Source organism: Atractosteus spatula, chromosome 13 (assembly GCF_055471065.1).
Source record: "Atractosteus spatula isolate fAtrSpa1 chromosome 13, fAtrSpa1.hap1, whole genome shotgun sequence".
NCBI lineage: Eukaryota > Metazoa > Chordata > Actinopteri > Semionotiformes > Lepisosteidae > Atractosteus > Atractosteus spatula.
The window spans coordinates 43,057,042-43,079,141 of record NC_142718.1 but is presented as its reverse complement, the minus strand read 5'-3'; the positions used below and the strand labels follow the sequence as shown (position 1 = coordinate 43,079,141).

At 37.7% G+C, this 22,100-nt stretch overlaps 1 protein-coding gene and 1 pseudogene across 1 annotated transcript in view; one reads left to right on the top strand and one right to left on the bottom strand.

Moving 5' to 3' along the window:
* The window catches only part of lrp1ba (low density lipoprotein receptor-related protein 1Ba), a 491,547-nt gene that overhangs the window by 190,663 nt on the left and 278,784 nt on the right, over positions 1-22,100 (bottom strand). The window contains exons 22-27 of the mRNA XM_088930252.1: positions 21,340-21,540; positions 14,270-14,515; positions 12,372-12,569; positions 10,813-11,017; positions 6,621-6,785; positions 4,509-4,753 (exon numbers count right to left, since the gene is read on the bottom strand). Coding sequence (XP_088786378.1) covers positions 4,509-4,753; positions 6,621-6,785; positions 10,813-11,017; positions 12,372-12,569; positions 14,270-14,515; positions 21,340-21,540 — 1,260 coding nt within the window. The remainder of the gene's footprint in view (positions 1-4,508; positions 4,754-6,620; positions 6,786-10,812; positions 11,018-12,371; positions 12,570-14,269; positions 14,516-21,339; positions 21,541-22,100) is intronic.
* Positions 624-1,976, top strand: LOC148822457 (uncharacterized; annotated as a pseudogene).

Below are 22,100 nucleotides of genomic sequence, written 5' to 3'. Positions count from 1 at the left end.
ATGCTACAAAGGTACTTTTACTGTTATTGCACAACAACACTCATCCACCCTGAATCTGCCAACAACAGATTCTGACGTTGTGAACGACACACAATGAGTTTCCAAGTGGAATCTGACACATGAAGTTATGAACTCAAGACATCTGTTAAGGAAGTGCAGGGACATGGACGGACTATGATTACTGATGATGGTTGACCAGCAGGTGGCACTCTTCCTCTGTACCAGATTTTCCAGTCTGATGCTCTGCTCTAGCGAATGGGGACAATGGACAATGTGCGAGGTGCTGTCTTTTGGATGAGTACTAAAACTAATGTCCTGAATACCTGTCAATAACCTTCCCATTGCACTGTTCATAATAGTAGGGATGTCTACCTGGTGTCCTGGCTAAAGTTTAACCTAGCCTTCCAGAACCCCCCAAATTCGATGAGTGAAGTAATTTCTCACTTCTGTACCGACTTGCTATGAATATGAACTTTTGAACTAAAGATTTTTTTAAAGACAATATACCTGAAAATCAAAAGAACACTTAACTTGTGGTCATTATCAAATAAGAATTAGAAAGCATAATATGGCAATTTTTTAATGATTTCCAATTTCAGGGCCCCGAATGCTACATTTTTTCCATGGATATCACATCTCTTTACACCGTCATTCCCCATAATGGTGGCCTAACAGCCCTCAAGCACATGCTGGACAAATGCACAGTGCTTGATCTACTCACCCACACCCTGGTACGCCTTGCAAAATTGGTTCTCACACTGAATGCATTCTCATTCAATAACCTTTTTTACCAACAGGTGAGTGGAGTTGCCATGGGCACCAGAATGGGACCCAGCTATGCCATTATTTTTGTTGGCTGGGTGAAAGAATGCTTCTTCGCTACCTACACTGGCTAGGTCCCTGACCTCTACAAGTGATACATTGATGACTGTGTCGGTGCCGCCACATGCTCTAACAACCAGCTTGAGCACTTTCTGCATCATTTCACCAACTTCCACCCATCCCTAAAATATACAGTTAACACTTCCACTACTCTTCCATTTCTAGACATCAACTTCTCCATTAACTACCCCTGACTCCCTACTTCGGTCTATTACAAACCCATGGATTCACACAGCTATCTCCTGTATAGCTCATCTCACCCCAAACACACTAAAAACTCTCTCCCTTTCTCACAGTTCCTTAGGCTACGACGATTATGCAGCGACGACATTGATTTCCAGAACCAAGCCCTCAAAATGTACTCTTTTTTCATCAACAGAGGATACCCTAGCAGTGTTATTGACAGGGCCCTTGCCCGAGCCAAAAACACCCCTCGGACCATCAACTCAATCAGGAACTCCCACCATAACAACTGCATTCCTTTGGTGGTGCCCTACCACCCCAACACACTTCTTATCCCCAGGACTATTAACGACAACTTTTCCATCCTACAGGACGACCCCTCCATTGGGGCCCTCTTTTCTGACCGCCCCATCATCTCATATTGCCGACCACCTAATCTATGTAACCTTCTTGTTCACAGCTCCCTTGATCGCCCTCAGCAACCATCCACACAAGGCACTTTCCCTTGCAACAGAGCTCGCTGTATCACCTGCAAGTACACATCTAACACCACACTCATCCAAGGCCCCTCAGGACAATTCCGGATCACCCAAAAGGTATCTTGTACCTCCAGCAACCTTATTTACTGTATCTCTTGCAGTAAATGCCCAGCCATCTACATTGGAGAAACAGGAAGGAGACTCGGAGACCGTTTCAGAAAACAAGTTAGGGCAGTGAAGATTAAAGATCTCTCCAAGCCCATTGTTTCTCATTTCACCTCTGACTGCCATGACCACTCTAATCTCTCCATCTGTGTTCTCAAAGATGGTTTTCCGAACCCATACATCAGAAAGACTACAGAAACCAAAATTATCCTGCAGCTAGGATCACACCTCCCCCCTTCTCTTAATGACAGACTACTTTTCTTCTAAATTCTCTCTATTCATTGTAGGTTTCTTTTCACACCTCTCTTCACCTATCCTGACTTCACACCTCCTGATTGGCCTCTCTTTCTGTCCCCTGCTCCCGCCCCTCGCGGGAGATCTCCTCTCTCCCAGCTTTTGTTCTCCTGCTACATTACCTTTGCTTACTGCCCTGTCTTTCTCACATCTGAAAAAGGCTCCATGGCCGGAACATTGTTTTCTTTCTTCTCTTTTCAGCATGAAATAAACCTATTATTTGTTCCTTTGCAGCCTAAGCATGCTGACGCAGCTACCCACCTGAACTAATATGGCAATTAATGTTTTGCACTAATAGTAAATACATTGTGTGTACAGGAGTTAAACAGGAGAGAGAGAGATGACCTCTCTTTCTCTGACTCTTCAAACAAAGTCACAGGAGAAACATTTGCATCTATTGTAAAAGTCATTTTCTGGATTCAAGAAGTTTTCTACTACCCAGCTGCAGTCCCATATACATTATAGATGAAATGTTTGTGCAGCAAGTGACCAAAGCAAAACTTGCTTATGTTTTGTCTGTATAATCTGGAAACATTTTTGGTGTGATCCTAGCAGCAGTGTGGGTTACATACCCACAATTACTGTAGATACCCCCATTTAAAATGTGTTTCATTCTGGGGTGCCACACAATGAAAAAAACTGAATACTCACCAAAGCCTTCAGCACAAAAACACTCAGTGAAAGAACAGACTCACATCCAGTGGTTTTTAAGGGGAAGTGGCAGATCCACAGTACAAATGGGGAGCAAATATCAAACAGCTTTGAAAAGACCAAGATTCAAGCCTTTTTCAAAAACACAGCATGTGTACAGAATGTAGCCTGGAAACCTGCAAAGTGTTTTCTTTCATCTCTTTTCTGATAGTACATTTGTTCTTCAAACGAGCGTCACATTATTCAAGTAATTGAACCGCAATGTCATTCTCTATTTTTTAACTGAGGTCAAATGATTTTTTATTGTAACAGATAACTCCAAATGGATTAAACAGTTCAGTTAATTTATTTTTATTACTTTTGAATAGTAATGGCCATTAAAAGCCTTTAACACAATCTAATAATTTGTATTAAACCTTTTGAAAAATAATAAATGTATAATTAAACTTTGCAAGTTGCCAAAATAAAGTCATCAAGGTCTACTTGTAGAATTATGCAAATGGAGATTTTAGGTTTAACAGCTGGTAGTTCCAAGCTTTCAGGAATACCAAGCTGGAACAAAATCAAAGAATGATATAACTATTTTTTGCAATTTGACATAATTTATTCACACATCGTTCCAAGAAGGATAAATTAAACCTATTAGGGCAATAAAGAGTCGTTATGAGAAGTAAGCTGTGTTTCTGACCTAAATCTTTTTCAAGGATAATGACACTAAAAATCTTCCCTTTAACAAAATGACCAAATGAACACTGCATTTGTAACTTTGTCATTATAAAATAAGAATCAGAAAGTATTTTATAGTAATTAATGTTTTGCCACACAAAACAAATGCAAGGAAAGAAAGGTGACTTCAAGTTTTTCTAATCCTTCAAACAAGGTCACAGGATAAATATTTACATCTGTCTTGGAATTCAGATCCTGGGTTCTTGCACTATAGCATTCTTTCAGCTGTCTGAATTGTGTTTTAGTCTCATACACATTATACAACAAATCTTTTTCCTCTTACAAAAGAAGCTTAAGATCTGATAAAGTGGTGCAATGTGCATAGCTCAAGACATGACATGTCCTGTTCCTGGGCTTGAAGTTTGATAACAATATCTGTCGAACAACACTTCAATCTGAGATTTGGATGCTTACCAGAGAGTAACTTATATCTAACACAAGGTTAATATATTTTAGATAGTCACAGTCTTCAACAGGTTTGAGAACAACATGAAAAGTTAAGACTTTCATTACTGTGTAAAGTTTCCTAAGTATCACTTAGAACCAAAGCACAACACTCACCAGAAAAGCATAACTGCACAACACTAAACAAACTAGATTTTCTCCTTTATTCTCTCAAATCCATCTGTTAAGTGTATGTTTTGTATTCTCTGTGTTGCATTCTGTTTATTGTTTTATCTGCACAGAACTGACTATTGAAATTCATACAGTTATGTTTTGGCATTTTTAAATATTTTTTTCCCATTGCCCTGCATTTATAAGAATTGATAAAGGCATCAAATGGAGAGAATTCAATTTTTTTTTTCAGAAAAAAAGCTTCCCATTAATTTATTTTCTAACAGAGTGATGTACTGTATGAATGCAAGCTGATCAAAACTTCAGGACTGTGACTAAACAATAACAGGAGAAGAGGAAACAATTTGCTTGATTCAATATACTGTATGTTTCATATTCATTCAGATTTAATAGACTCTTCAATTCCATTACACTTAACTGTACTACATACCTAAAAAAACAGGTCAAAGGCTGCTTTTTAATTAAATCAATCCTCAGTTACAATTGTGTGCCTTTTTCTTCCTCCTCTAGGTATTCCATAGCTACAGGAAAGGTGGCCACATACTTGCTTACCATGAGGTTGCCTGCTGGGATGAAAGATCTCCAGGTCGAAAGGCTGAGCACTAGTCTTCTGAATCACTGTCACATTGTGCCCAGTCCACTTGTTGGCCTTTGCCAGAGTGTTGGTCCTCCAGTCAGTCCAGTACACATTGCCTCCAAAGAGGGACACAGCAAAGGGGTGTGATAGGTACTCGTGCCCTCTCAGGATCTCTAGAATGTCGCTGCCATCGTACTGGGCTGAATAAATGGCATCGGACCTGTTGGAAGAAAAACCCCAATATCAAAAGGGAATCAAGGCACTGCTGACTCTTCACACTAGCGATGATAAATGATTTTGTGAAATTTCTCAGAACTCATTTACTTCCTTGTCAGTTGAGCTACTGACAAGAAAGTGTTGTAGGAAAATGTATTAGAATTATATGATTGCATTTTCAAAACAGCAAGTAAACTCTTAAAAAAACATGCATTCACAAGGATTAATTTCCGTTTATATTAATATATTGGATGCATGGTTTTGAACACAGCAGGTACAGAAATCATATATCAGACTCATTCTTTTCACTGAGTGTGCTATTCTTCATGAAAGGCTTATTTAGGTTAATTGTCCCTTTGTTTATCTACAAATATCTATCATATTTTGAGCTATAAACTCCTGTGTTGAAGGAAATAAATTGAGCCTCTTTATCAAAACAACTCACAGATGCAGAAATATATTTGTACGGTAGTTACAGTAGATCTTCCAAGTCATAATGAATGCATATGTCATATAAACTTGCCAGATTATTTAGCTCCACTGAAATCTAAATTAAAGTTAATATTTATGTACTGTAGGCAGGTAATGTTTCCATCACTTAATCTACCTAGCTTCTCATTGTCACATTCCTTGTGAATACATCTCATTAACTAGCTCACAAGGAGATTCAAGACTGGTAGGCTCAAATATGTTAATGATCATAGTGTCTGCAGACTGTGTAAAAACAGCACCACCTGTTGTAATGCCTTTCAGTTTGTATGTGGATGTCTCCATTAAGTACAGTATGTTCCTTTTATTTTTAATGATGCATAATATACTGTACATACACATAAGCTTTAAAAAAACTATATTTTATAACTGCAAGAAATTAAATCGGAACAGGTTATTGGAAAAATGACAAAATATTTTTGCAGCAAGTGCATTAACATTTTATTGAACGGAGATGATATAGACATATTCATTAGGCTAACGACTATCTCTTATCAAGAGGGCTGATGACTGAACTTTACAGACCGGTAGTCATGTATGTCCGACACTGCAAACAATACAAGCTTGCAACTGTGTTGCTTGGTTTGCACTGGGTTACAGATGTGGTCTTGTGGGATTCTGTCCCATTCTTCAAGTAAAGCCTGGAAAGCCATGCGATTGTCCACTGGTCTCTGAGCCCAGCTCATCCCACAATTGTTCAATGGAGCTCATTCTAGCACCTAGGACATCTGTGGCATATCTGTCACATTCTCAGCTCACAAGCCATTGTTACTGAAGCAGCATGAGGATGTAGAGTGTACAGGGTACCTCTGGAATGCTATCAGGTCAACATTTCATGATGAGCTCACAAGAAAGACAGCAAGTGAAGTCCCAGGACTTTACAATCCAGTTGCCATCAATCACTGTAAGTAGAGTTCTGTAGAGAACAATCACTCCTTCTCTGACCAATACACATGGACCTTTCCCTTGATTGGTCTGTTGTGCACATCAATTAAAGTATCACCACACTCACTGATATCCATCAGTGTGATCTACTCAAAACCTTCATTCATCACTAAGGAAGACTTGCTTCACTGGTGTTCTTCCCAGATAGTTTTCCAATATACTGTTGGCACAAAGGTACAGTTTCTTTACAAGAGGGACATACTGTATTGGTACCTTTTTGTGTTTTTACCTTTCTCTCTCACTATGAGGATATTTAGTGCTTATGCAACAAAGTCATGTGGAGTGTAAAACACTTACTCACTATTAAAAATAAAAAACATTTTGTTTCAAAACTTCCAAAGTGCTAAGATTCTTAGTGTATTATTTTAGATTATAGTTATGTTCCTGTCCATTCTAACATTGTTTCTGTCTTTAGCACTAAAAGGGTAATTGCTCACCGAGCATCTGTCCACACTATTCTCTTTTCAAGATGGTCTAAGGTAAGTCCATTTGGCCATGCTCCCATTTCCATATCTTTAAAAACAATCCGCCGTCCAACACCGCTCATTGAGGCTGCTTCGATTCGTGGGAACGTGGCATCCCAGTCCGTCCAGAACAGAATTCTAAACAAAAAAGAGCTGGTTAAAACCACCTTTGATGAATACCCATTTTAACAAATACCACTTCTTTACAGTGTATCACACCTGTTATGTATCAATTTTCTTTTGTCTCTTCTCAGTGGGTAGCAGCATTAATATTAACAATAATATTCTTGCATTTCTCAGGTCTAGAGCATCTGGATCTCATTTCATAATATATAGTGCAGCACAATGAATGTACTGTACAATAGTTTAGTCAGTTATTCTACACATTTGTAATGGTTTTTGAAATATAATACTTTTGATGTTTTTATACTGTACACTGGACTATTATTGAATTGTTTATGGCTTTGCACTCCAACAGTTATTTGTTACTCAGCATTTTATGTAAAATTCAGCGGATGAGACACAGATCTTATATGTACTGTAACTGAGGCTGCCCTCCCATTGCTTCTGATCTACAGCTCATTGTTGCAGTTGCTTTTAGACAACCTAGTTTTCTGTGTGATATGGGGGTTCCTTGTGTTTCCCTTGGAGGACAACTCCCACTTGGGGAGACCTTCAAGTTGGCTGTTAGCAAAGCAGGGTAGGCTGTCAGTGCTAGCACATGTTATTTTTACAAGTAGCTCTTCAGGTACACTGTTTTTTTTTCCATGCATAAAAAAACAAAAAAAATCCAAAATAGTAAGTATATTGTAAAAATAAGAGAAAAGTGATTTTATGTTATATTCCTTCTCTCTATATAAGACTTAATAGGAGCAAAGCCTATAAAGACCCAGAGAACCAACATACATGCCTATCACAAAGTGCTTGTCATTTGGCAGAAGCAGTTTTAAGAACAAAAATCATCCAAGATGCTTAAACCTCATTGGTGTTTATAGGTGTACTGTATATAGAAAAGACTGCCAAGACTTTCAACTGGGCAATCCATATTTCCTCTAGCAGAAGCCTGCAATCTGGAACCCCCATCATACAGTTAATCAGTCCACACTGACAGTCATACAAGTCCAAACAAGAACATGAGGTCTTGTGCTTTTAACAGCGGTCTGTTCTACATCTTATGAGCCCTTTATTCCCTTTTTTCATGTTTTCTTTATAACAGTGTAGTAGTTAGTCCACAAGTATTCCTTGGTTCACTGCAAAAATGTGCCAAGTGCAGCAGTCAATTTTTTTTAGATCAATTATACTTAGACAGCAATGATAATCGTAAACCACAATTTCCTAGACTCCAGTTAGCACTAAGATTGGACTATCTAATAATAAGAACATAAAGGTGGTGAACAGGAATCAAACATTTATTTGATTGTAATTCGGGTCTATGATAGGTGTGTGGCTAATCTGGCTGTGGTGAGGGACGTGGCTCAATAATCTCATTGTTCTCAAATTTGTTTCTTATTGCAATAGTTTTTTTTCTCTATTATAAAAAATAAATAAGTTTAATGTATAATTTAGTGATAAACTTTATTTTATGTAAAGCCTTCAAACATAACTACTAAAAACACTTTAAAGTAAGAAAAACCAAGGAGAGGAGCACAATTCAAAACAAAGGTTTAGACTGCAGTGAATTCAACAGAAAACCTTATAGGAAGCCACAACAAAAACACCAGAACAAGAGTAATGTGATCCCTTGCACGCGGCCTGGTCAGGATTCTGGTTGCAACATACAGAATTTCTTTCAGTGTGGATTTAGATACCCCAGTGAGTAGAGTGCTACAGTAATCATTTCTAGAAAAGTTGAAAAGTCAACCAGCTTTTCGGCTACAGTTGAAGACAGCATAGGATGTAGCCTGGCAATACTTCTGAGATAGAAGAATGATGGTTTTACTACATTTTACATGTGTGGGTCAAACATCAAGCCTCGATCAAATATCACCCCTGAGTTCTTTGATTTAGATTGAAATTCAAGTACAGTGCCATCCATAGTTACTGTATGTTACTGCATTGGCTTTATATAGTTGATGGGAGGTGCCGAGAAGCATGACTTTGGTCCTTTCACACTTTATATGAAATACATTTTGAATAGACTGTATTGCCAGTAGTTTTTGAATGACTGCATACAATGATATTTTCTGTTTGATATATTTAATACATGTGGTGCTACTCCACCCCTTAGAGGGTTCCATTATGGTCGCTGGCAACACAGAATTTGTCACCTCCAAGACAGAGTGAATTCTGCTTCATCACAACCCTGGGTCTTCTGCCCAGGCACAATTCAACACTATTATCATATTTCAAGGGGTGTCTTCTGTAGGCCTGTTATGCTCAGAGGTCTGATCCTTATTACATTCTCCCCTTTTAAATCACTTTTACTTGTCCACATCAAACCACAGTGACTGATAGACATCAGCCTGTGAAATCCGGGTCATGGCTATGTAATGTGCGTAGCTTTTCTCCGTCTCTGCCGGGATTTGATCGGGGCCTGCCTCTTACATTCTTGAAGCACACACAGCGCCACTCTCTAAAAAAACGTGAATTTAGCTATACCACAAGAACCTGTCCTGTACCGCCTGGGTTTTAGGAGGATGATATCAGTTCTTAACATGCTCAGTGCACTGTGTCCTGTTATAGATAGCTGTTGTCATCTCTCCTGTGTCCTGTGAGCAACTTTAAGTGCATTCAAATGGATGATTTTCCTAGCAACTAAGGTTTCATTCACATCCACCCATAATATCTGTTTGGATCCAGGTCAGGTGACAGCTGTGAATGGACTTGTTATTGTGCTGTGTTTGCATTGTTGTCATGTCATGCATCAGTAATGTTCACTGAGGATGCTGCATCTGTGTATCATTTCAGGCATTGGCACGTCTTGGTAGTTTGCTGCAATTTAGGCTCCTTTCCATCATGTAAAAGTTTCCATTCCCTGAAGACGTAAAGCAGGTACACATCATTACCGAACCACCCACGTGGTTGACAGTAAGTGCGATGAATCTTTTAGTGTTGGCCTTTCCTCTCCATCTCTGCTTTACAAACAATTCTCATTTTTTACTCATCAGACCATAGGATGTTGTCAAAACTTGTGTACTGTATGTGACCTACACGCATCGTTTTGTGTGCTGTCTTGAGAAAAGGCTCGGTTAATATGGTTAATGTCTGCCTGTTGAGGTATCTTTGTACTGTGCTCCAATGACCTTAGGCCCCCATACTCTGATAAATCAGCCTGCAGGCTCTTGGCCATTAATCTGGGGGTTTTGAGTCTCCCAGGCAATTTGTCTCCCTGTTTTTACCAAGGCTTTACTAGGCCTCTCAGAGCTTGTCAGGGTTCTGATTGTACCTGTTCACTGGTGCTTCTCCATAATTTATTTTGCTGCACTTCTAGGAATATCACAGATACTGTATCTCCTGCATTTCTAGTGTTTTTTTTCTTCTTTTAGTATAATTATCCAACTTAATTCTTGAATTTTCATCACACTTACCCATATTCCTTACTGTTAAATCATTTCTGTGACTGTTTTCAGAATAATTTGTGCCTAAAATAGACTAAAATTGTAACCATTTAAGTATTATTTTTCAGTGGTTAGCATTGCATTATACAACCTTAGCTTGCAGAGGTAAAATGTATAACTGATTTTTTTGTGAATGGTATAAAATAGACAGATATAGACAGATAATGATCCTCTCACTGTATTTTAGTGTTAAACCTTCACTGTAAAGAACTGTAAAGTGCAGCACCACTATACTGTATTGTACAATATTATACATGTGAACATGTATTTTATGGTAAGCTATCACTACTTCGTAATTTGAGTACTGTACATATTATAGTTACTTAGCAGAGTGGGTAACCAATTTTGTTTTTCCTCAGGACCTCTGCTTTTTTCCCATTACATATTCTTTAATAACATCCTGATACTGCAGCCTCCAACAAGAACTGAAATGGGGGAACAGAAAGGGCTGTAGTTAATGTTTTCATTTCATATTAGTGTTGATTCACCTCTTTCGGAGAACTGAGATAGTAGAAGAATTTCATGCAGTTCTAAAAAGCACACTTAACTAATAATATCGCTAAACCCAATTCAGCAATGCAGACACAGTGAACACTGCATGAACACACCCATGGCCAGGGTCCAAGGCTATTGCTCTGGGGTGCTCCATTCCCCCAGCAATTAATGTTGTCCGCATGCTTCCATCCAGCTTCGCCACTTCAATCTGATCCAGATTACTGTCGATCCAGTAAAAGTTTCCTGCAATCCAGTCCACAGCCAAGCCCTCTGGGGTCGCCAGGCCATGCTTCACCACCACTTCGATTCCGGTCACACCTGCAACATTGCAGGAGAGCTCTTCAATAACAAGAGCCCTCTACAGCCCAGCACTTAGACAAGTTCAATATTTGAAATCTCGATTCTCATTTTACAAGCAAGCTAAAATTAATCCCAACTTCTTGTTTGCAGATTTTCTGAAAGATAGTATTTTCCAGGAAATGTCAAGCTCCTGTGGAAAATAAATTGAAAAAAGGACCCTCTACTTCCCCAAGCATTCTATTAAACATTAAAGGTTTCTCTGACTTTATATAATCAGGCTTTTTGCAATCAACCCTGGGCACTGAAGGCTTTCAGCAAGATCTAAAATATTAACAGAATGAAAAAAAAGCTATAAAAGAATCTATTCTTGTACCCAAATTCAAGAGCAAACTACAGGAGGGTGTGCTGTTGACTGTGGAAGCAATTACAAACATTTATAAAAAACAGAGTAATCAGCTCCACTGTTTTTTTTTCTCTACTAAAATTGTTTTTACACTCTCGGGTCTCAAACATATATTTAACTATTATTGTTAATCTCCCATTTAATAAAATTCTGGTCTCTCTGTGTTTAATATATACAGAGAAGCTTTGCAATCCAACAAATTCTACTTCAGCACCCATTTGAGGATTTTGTAATGTCCCAATGTAAGCATGTATAAGCATATACAGATAAGCATTTATTTCTTCCTATCAAATTAAATATCATAATTTGATATAACCTTTTAAGACCTTTAAAGGTCTGATGCAAATTGTATTATTCACTCTATAGCTTACACATCTTGCTATAAATAACTTTAATATAATTTTCACAGAATCAAATCTTATATCCTCCTAAAAAAGAGATCTTTTTCCTGTAAAAATATTAAGACATTTTTGCAATTTAAAAGAGGGGTCATGTGTGCAGAGAACCTTTTTTCTCTAATTCTTAATATGTTGCCAAGTTACTATGCTGCCAAGTCTGTTGTTAAAAGACATGGCCCCAAATACAAACACATGTGCTCCCTTGTGTGAATACAGTACATGAAGAAGAATGATGAAAGAAGTTTAGAATGCTATTATTTCCAGCACATGTTCTGGGACTGATAATGAGTTCTGACTCTGGACTCCTGGACCAGTGAGGAGCTCCCACCGATACCACCCTTCCTGCCTACTGGGATAGCGGTGACTTCACCACCTGTCCTCATGTTTTCATTTGAATTCTAAAATATGAATTCATATTTGAATATATACAATGTATTTTCTTTTCCTTATATAAAAATACTCACTGTACAGAACACACATCCCACGCCAGTGAAAACAAAGTTCCTGTAGAAAAACATTAAGGCTTGGTTTCCAATTCAAAAGGGTGACCAAGATCTATTACAATCCATACCTCCAGTATCAGAGAGCTTCCCTCTATAAATTTTATCTTCGACAACATCAGTCCAGTAAAGTAAGCTCTGATTAAAGTGGAAGTCAAGAGCTATGGTATTCCTTAAACCTGGAACTAGCAGGCTGTAGTCTCTCTTGTGAAGATCTATCCGTCTGATCTCATGGCGGATGGAAAAAATAATAAAAGCTTCAAAAGGATCTGAAAGAGAGAACAAATAACAGTTACTAAGCTGCAAAATTTAAAAGTACTGTCATATTGTGCACGACTTGTGTTACACTGATTCTCATCCTTGTTAGGTTTATAACTTTGTAAAATGTGAAAATGACAAATTAAAGCTGCTATGGTTTTGGCTTGCTGTTTGCCTGAGCCTCCTGTCTGATGGAATCTGTCATGAATGATGTTCTTGTCATCTCTAACTGACATGTGAATCAAACTTCACACTTAATCCGGGCCTCAGTTACCAAGAGAATTAATACTGCACAGCATCACCTTCTAAATCTGCCAGCTGTAACTGTGCAGCCTGGGGAAAAACCCTTAAAATAATTGTTCTCAAATCCAGTAATTTATATTCCAGATACATATCCATTGTGTAACTTGTATCTCCGTGAAATATTTCTTGTCTCTTAAATAGTAGAGATAAGGAGGTAACTATGAACCTTTGTCCTAGTGGGATGTCTTTAGTCAAGCTTTCCGGACAGGCTTCTAATACCATTTGAGAGTACTTCATCTATTGCAAGGGAGTTAAATATTAATAATAATTATGACTCCCAACATTTATTCACTTTTCTTCCGGGACAATCACAAAGTACTTTACACACAGGGGAGGACCCATTTCATCCACCACTGAAGTGTGTCATCGACCTAGGCAGACGTTCTGTCTCAGCAGCCTCACTGCAGATCAGGTGAAGAAGTGAGAAATTAATTTGTCACTTGAATTAGAGGAGGACTTTAGGGAGGTCAGTTGCACTGTATGTTTATTAGAATTGATTGGAATTTCCCTACAACGGTAAGGCGACTCATGAATAGTGCCGTGGGATCTTTAATGACCAAGGATTCAGGATTTTGCTCTAACATCCCATTCAAAGGATAGCATTTCCTACAGTGGTGCCAATACTGGGGCTTGGGATTGGTACTCCAGAGGAAAGAGCACCATCTCGATCCCCCAGCACTACTTGGATGTCCTTGGAGGTCTCCCCTCAGTATTGTTGAGGCCCAGACTTGCTATGGCTCTGACATTAGATGAGATTAGGCTACAGGTGGTTAAGCTGTCACTCATTTAAAAAGATACAGCTGAACATACTGTAGTACCTGCTTTTCATCTGAAAAGAGTGTGATTCATATCTCCTGTTTAGTCACCTGGATATTTGCATTAAGGAATAATGAAGAACAGTAGATTTAAAGAAATGTAGAAAAATTATTTGAAAAAAAACAAATTCTCTGAAAATTATAAACACTGATATGGGTAAGGATGTATTCAGATAGAATATGCAACTGATTGAACTATTGAAAATTTTATATAAAACTGAGGATTATACAGTACATATAAATTAATTCTATAATATATACTGTATGTATAACCTTCAAAATCATCTTCTTGTCCACAAAAATAGCAGCAAGTCTTGTATGATCACAGAGCTTTACCTGTAATGTCAACCCCAAATTACAAACACTGTATACAGTATTTACATGGAGGCTGCTATGATTTGCTTTCTCCTCAGTAGTTAGCTTGCAGACCCAGTGGATGCAGCAAAAATCAGATGAAGTCACTACTGTAGCTATGCTGCCATGATCACTGTTGCTCCTACGGCTTCAGTTCAGCACGTTTATTTCATCTGTGTAAGAAAAAAAGCCTTGGAGTCCACGCTGACAAGGAAGAGTAATCGGACAAAACACATTACCAGTGCTGTAGCAGCTCTCCCCGTCAGGGCTGAGGCTCCAGCCATCATAGCAGGAGCACTTGACAGTGGTTTTGTACTGCTCGCACACTTGGCTGCACTTGAGGTGCTTGGTACAGTAATCCACCACATCACAGGTTTTGTTGTCTGGGTTGAGATGGAGTCCCGCAGGGCAAGAACAAACGATCCCCCTCCCTGGAGCCACGGCACACTGATGACTGCAGCCACCATTGTCAAGAGAGCATTCATCTGGGGGCGAGAAAAGGACAATCAGGAAGGCCAGAGACCTTAAATTACTCTACTGAAGAAAAAAAAAACTTCACTGCAGAAAATTGATAACTTGTGTTGTTTGACAACATAAAAAAGCGCACAAAAAGCTGTGTGTCATCCACTTGCAGCAACGTGTCAGGAAGGCTCTCCCTTAAATTTGTTTTAGAGGTGGCTAAAAGGGCTGTGAAGGTGGCAACACTGTGTATGTTTTACATTTTTTAGCCATTGCTAAGATTGGCATCTTAAAAAGACCTCTTAGAGGCCAATTGTCTAGCTAAACAATCAGTCCTTTAAGAATAGTAGGAGACATACAAGACAATACATAGACCATAACATCTGCTAATAAACTTTTGTCTCTTCCACATTATCAACATCAAAGAAGAACTCAGCCCTTGCTTCTAAGACACTCTTACATCTTATACAGGTGAAAGAAAATTAAAAGCAGACTTTGGGGAAAATATATATGCAATTTGTGTTTGTCAGAATACATAAGACTGCTAAACCTATTTTGTCCTTGTTCCTGCCAGTTCATCAGGGTGGCCAGTCATGCATAATAATGGTTTATACTCCCTGCCTAGTATACACAGCAGATAAAAAGTATACACTGTGTGCATATATTTATTTTTAAAGTAATTGAAAAGTATGAATATTTCAACAGAGAATGATATCTAGATTCCATTGCACAAAAACATCTAACATTAATTGCTTTTTGGTTACAAACTCTATACATGACTGTCACAGATTCATCCTCTACTAAAACATTTACTGTACCTACTGTAGGTATTCTAATTTGTATTATTTTTAAGCAGTATAATAGTATGCAATTCTATTTTGTTATTTCAACATTTGAGTGCAAACAGCTTTTAAACTGTAGCTTCCCAGGGTCACTTTTAAATTGTGTGCTTACAACATATTACATTTGTGCTTGGATGGAGTGAAAAAGGGTTATACTGTATCTGCCTATTCCTGGAATCTTAAATATTGACCTTCAGAATGTAAAAAGATGGCAGGATTTTAATAAATTAGAGTGCAATAAGATCTTTGTAATGAATGCTAAATGTACATGTGTGTAGATTTGGGTACTTTAATTCACCAGATTTGAAAGAGGAAGGTGCACCTCTGCAGTTGACCCAGCATGGTTTAGGGTGTTCCAATATTGTTACCGCAATCACATCACTTTCGCACAAAGGAAAAACAGCATGGAACCTCAAGTCAGAAGGATCAGAAGTAGAGATACAGGGTCTCTTTAATAGGAGTTCCACATCAGCTGTTGTATCTCAAAAAGTAAAATTCTCTAGAATCCCAAATTAGAGTAACACATTTTAAAAGAGAGGTGGGCCAATCTCTCTCAGGGAACTGATTTTTGTCCAAGGTATTCTGAAATCATTGCAGTCACTATTCCACACGGAGAGTAAATTAATGAAATATACAAATTAGTAAAGAAAGGAATCTTGGTATTGTCTTTCTAAATTGCATACATACAGTACAGCATCATGGGAGAGTCTGGGAAGAAGGTTTATTCTCCTCCACTGGCTTCATCCCTCGGGTCTTCAAATGGTACATTAACGTCTATGTTGGCATCATACTTGCTTTAGCAATCTAATTAAAAGAACTGCTGCAAAACTTCCCCAACTTCCTTCCTCTCAAATTCAGTTGATGTTTCTTCCACCACTCAGATTTTCCAAGAAATAATGCCACTTAGCTACTCAAATCTGGAAACATCCACATACTGTACTGTATTACAAAGTCATTGGTCCACACAGTCATCTTCCTTACAATATCTTTAATACCAATATTTAGGAAATCTCTCCCTTTCTCACAATTGCTCAGACTTTGTCATGCATGCAATGGTGAGTTGTGTCTTCAGAAAGTCTTCAAAATGTAGTCCTTCACCTACAAAATAACACTCATAGCGTCACACCCACAAGGAACACCCACGCAGATCTAAATTCCAACTACCCCCACAAACAACATCTCTGCACCTAAGGTTGTCTCGCAAAATGTCTCCATTCGCCACACCAAAGATCAATCATCAACTAATAACTTTATTCCCAGAAAATCCTGATCATGTCATATTTTAATGACATTGTAGTCAACAAAATCTTTTTGTCTTCAGTTCTCTTAACTGTTCACAGCTTCTGTATTAATTATAAATACACTTCCAATGGTGCACACATACAGTACATAGTGTATATGGCCAGAGGGCCCCATGCTTGTGCAGTAATCTCATCTATTACATTTCTTGTAGAAACACAATGACAAACAAGAAAAAAATGACGGCAACCCATTTCAGGTCGAAGCAGTGACGATCTAAGATCTCTTCTGGCCAACAGTCAAACATTTTACCTCCCTCAATTATCAAAATAGTCCATTTGTATGTACCCTTTCATGTGAATTGAAAGACCTCTGTGAAAGACAAATATTAGAGTCCAAAATAATCATTAGACTGAGTTGGCACAATCCCCCATTCTACAGGATTGTCTAACTCTGATTAAAAGCTAAAACCTTTTAATTCACTGATTGTTTTTTTGCTCTTGCTTTCTCACTGTTCCTGTCCCTTAAACTCCAACCATTCCCTCTCTGCGCTTTCTCTACCCACCTTTCTCCCTTCCTTCTCTTACTTTTCACAGATCTAAGAAAGGCTCTACCATTGTGTATTTTAATTATTTTTTTATCAGTTAGAATGGCAATACCCTACTCAGGCAGCTCTGCATGTTAATCTCTCATTAAATTGATCAATGCCATTTGTGATGTTTTTAAAGTTTGTTGGAGTCATGTTCAAGTTTTTTTTTCTCCACCAACATCAAAACTGTGAAGCAGGTCTGCCAAATGTCAAAGAAGATATAACTCTAAGTGGTCTTTATATCTTAGTAAGGTTTCTGCAGGATATTGTCTGAACACAGGCAATAAGCATTAGAGCGTTCAAGAAAAATAAATTCAGAGAAAAATAAATGGGAAAATTGGGTCGTTTGATATGATTTGTTTTAATACATACTGTACAAAGAGTCTTTACAGAAACTCTATGTTAACCCTTTTAAAAGGAAATAATAAAGCGTTCTTCACAGAATGCAGTTCAGTATCTTAAAATTTCTTAGTAACACACACCAGGAGACTACAGCCAAGAGCCATTCTGGTGTGCTGCCTTGAATTAATCAAAGCTCTGGAGGTCTCAGTCTACAATCTAATTGGATATGAACTGGCGAAGGCGAAGAGGAGTATTTCAACTGATAATGCACTGAATTTTATCTTTCCAGGGGTCTCTAGTCCCCAGTGTAGATCTTCTAATGCTGTCTGAATTAACTCTAATGTTTGCCTGCCCACAGAAAGAGATTATACCCAGCAAAATCCCAGATGACACTTTACTTTAACACAACTTATACAGGTCTATCAAACATCTACAATAGGGGTAGGGAACCTGCTTTATCTTTCTTCATGATATGCTCCATTATGCAACACAAGCGAGTTGGTGCAGGCTCTCAGCTTCACAGTAAAACATTCTCTTCACTGGAACTACTACTGGAACTATAAATGAGCACCAAGGACAAACACTGTAATGAAGGTGAAGCACCACTGTTGCATGCATTACTACACTATGTGAGTATATTAGTGCAAACTAAAGCTGCAAGCTTATTTTTATTTTTTTACAGGCCAGATAAAAATAGGAAAACAATTGCACCTTTTAACACCTACTGAATATAATTTAGCATGGAACTGATAAGGAGCACAGACTAATAAAATGTATTTACACACCCACAAACCATTATCAAGACCTGTTTAGACTGGCATTATCTGTAACAAGATTTAAATGATGTCCTGGACTTTGTAATTCCATTGCCTTTGGATATACACTTTAAACAAAGATAACAAAAGGTTCTCATTTATATTGTTCTGTTGAAGATGTGAAAGTATTTCCAAGAGATTCATTTTCTCTAGAATACCCAGAATTCCTCATACAGTAGTTGTGCAGTTATGAATGTCAACCTATAGTAATTACTATAACCAGTACCATTAATGCCCATTTACAAAAAAAAAATATAAATTTATTCTATGTCAGTTTTGCAAAATGTCAGTTCTGAAATTCAGTTTGAAAACACAATTACTCATAATTGATATAATGGGTGTTTCAAAACAGGAAGTTTAGATTCTAGCAATTATCTCTTGAACATTGCTTAAACATTTTCACTTTTGTCTTTTTCTTGACTTCAGTTTAAAAAAATATTGATCTTGGAACTTCCTCAGGAGGAAACTTTTTTTTCAGAAAAAAGCAGCCAAAAATAATCCCATTTTGAATAAAAACTTACTGGACTCTTAAGGTTTTCAATTTGATTATCATACATAAACCTTCATATGCGTTTTTTCTAATTCAAATGTATAGATTTACAGTACAAGTGTACAACTGATAATTCCTTTCTATACATAACTTTTCGTTTAAAAAAATGCAAACTCTTTGCATACAAGAGGGAATCCGTTTTGTCCACCTTTGAAGAGCAAAGGACGACATAGGGGAGACATTCTGTGCTAGCAGATCAGGCAGAAAAGGAGGATTTCTTTTACTAATTACAGTAGATTAGTAGGGGGAACACAGGTAGGCAGGCTGTACATGCCCAGAGTGGATGTTAACCAGGACGGGGGGGGGGCAGGCCCAATTCATCCACCACTGAAGTACTGCCACACCTAGGCGATACACAGCAGACATTCTGTCCCAGCAGCCCCACTGCATAGTGAAGGTGAAGAAGTGAGAAATTAATTCATCAATTGAATTAAGGGAGAATGTCACGGAGGCCAGATTGTACATTTATTGGAATTGATTGTAGTTCCACAAGAATACTAGGGCTGTTCTTACAAACGGTGCCACAGAATCTTTAATGACCAAGAAGAGAGGACCTTGCCTTAACTTTTTATCCAGAGGACGAAATCCACTACAGCACAGTATCCTCAGCCACCACATTGGGGCATTAGATTGGAAATGATGGTCCAGAGGGAAGATTACCACCTATTTGTTCACTAATATCTTATTAATCTTTTGGGGCTGTCATCTCAGTATTGACCAGACGCAAGATAGTTAATATATTAGCAATCTGTGTTGGGAGCACTGTTCATTCTAATTTATATCACTGATATACTATAGATTCTGGTATGGTTAGTTGGTACCAAAACTAGTTTGAAGAATAGACAGATAAATAATTTAGATGCTTATACTGAAACATCATTTTCATCTAGAAAAAGCAAGGAAGGAATAAAAAGACAAACAGCATGTTTTGATATAAAAACTAAGGTGTTTATATTGGCTCTTCATTTTCATCACCTAGAAAATGTGGGGAAGCAATAAAGGCAAATGTAGCTTTGAGAGGGTCAAGTGAATTCTGACGCCTTTACAAACGTGTTGGAAAAACTTTTGATATCCCCAACTGATAAACTGTCTTGTAATTTCAGTTCCAAATACACAACGTTTCTTCTTGCCATGCAGTATGTGTATGGACTGTAAGAAAGCAGAAAGATGGCTCACCTGTCCTAACTTTATGCCATTGAAAATATTTCTCTGTTATGAAGAGACAGTGATAGGTTCAGGATCAGAATTTCAAATTTGAATGAGAAATCCTGAGGATCTCATTCAGCTGATGATTGAAAGAAGCCAGAGTACTGACTTCAATTACATGGCTGAGCACCTTGTTTCAGATTCCCAAAAAACCCTTTTGGTAAAGACAAGCCTCCTCTCCTCAGCTTTAAAAGCACTTCCACGTAGTTTACACGTGTGTTTTTTTTTTCCGTGTTTTACTGTTGGCTCTGAGGTCTGTTGCTTTGCGTTTGTGAGTGTCCTTGAGGATTTGGAGTACCTCAGTTGAGTCCTTTCATAGTCTTCTCTTTCAAAGACTAAAAAGGTCTAACTTTTTTTAACTGTCATTATAGGAAGCACAGGAATGTACAGTATCTGGTTGTTCTTCACTGGACTGATTCCAGAGAAGCAATATTTTTTTAACTGTAATTACCAAAATCATAAATAAATCAAAAATGTTATTGTAATGTTCAGTTCCAAAATATCCCCTTATTTAAATTAAACAATTTTACTATATGATTCCCAAAGTAATCACCTATTGTAAGTCTTATACTGTACATGTACAGTAGTAATTAGTGTTTTCAAGCTTAGTGTCTCCCATTTTGTATCTATAGTTTTTATTTTTACTACCTCTACGCAATACTCTGCATAACCTTTTGTAAACAACAATTAAGTTTATATAACAAATGATCTTCTTTCTAGAATCACAGGTACCTGTAGTTTACTGATCCAAGACAGAACACTATACTCTGATGCCTTTTGTAAAGTTATTCTGTGTAGTAGTTTTCTTTTGTAAAAAAAGCTCCCTCATTCATCCATCTATCCTCCATTAATCTATTTTTACCTTTTTTAAGTTCCTATTTAGCCATCATATTTCTTTAACTGTTATGTACAAAATCATTTTCATAATGCAGAAATCTACTGGTAGTGTCTTTCCTTTCATCAGAAAAGCTCCTGAAAAGGCTTATGTAAAGGCATGTCTAGATTCATATCATTAGGATTCTCTCATCCATTTACTAATTGGAAAAACACCCTGTCAGCTACCAGAACATCTGAATATTGGTACAGTAGATGGACACAATGCTCATTTGATCTCAGATATAAATGTAACAAGCTTCCTGACATGCTTTCAAAGGATAAACAACAACATTTTCTCACAATTCAATTTTGTTCAGTTTGTGGGTTCTAATAAATGGTCAGGGAAAACTGACATCAGTGGCTTCAGTATTAAATATATAAAGTATATTACCACAAAAAGGTCCCTCATCAGACTGATCAGAGCAGTCAATCTTCCTGTTGCAGATTCTCTCAGGCAGCAGGCATGTGGAGCTGTCATTAGCACAAGGATACTTCGGAGGCTTACAGATGGAATTCTCACAGTTCTCCTCATCCGAGAGGTCTTCACAGTCATTGTCTCCATCACACACCCAGTTCTTACTGATGCACTTTCCTTTAAAAATAATATAAAGGAATGATTCACATATATAAAACATTACATTCAGTCAGAATTAAGATCAAATCCTTGATTTTTAAGCATAGTCTTCAGGCTGCCTTGTGTGCAACTGACCTTTATCAGCATTTGCGAATTAGATATGTACGCTTTGCAGTTTGTTTTATTTTTATTCTTTTACAATGGTGCAGGAATAAAATTCAGGAATAAAATTCCATTCAGGAATAAAACCGCTTCACTTTGAGTACAATGTTGTTTACAGAAAGAGAAAGAAATGTATTCTTTTAAGGAAGTTATTGGTTATTGACGATCATACTGTTACTTGGGTATAGTTACAGTATACCCAAGAGTCAATGAATTAATATGCAAGAAGGTTTCATTCTTGTATGTTTAACAGATTTAAATATCAGTGCTCCTAGGCAGGTTAGTTGAGAAGAAGAAAGAAGGAAGACTGGAGTGCGTGTCTCCTGCAGAAACATCTGCCTCCTGTTGTCATTTCTCCAGGTGCACAGAAAAAATAAGAGTCTGATCAGTCCTCTGTATCTCTGATCATAGGGCCC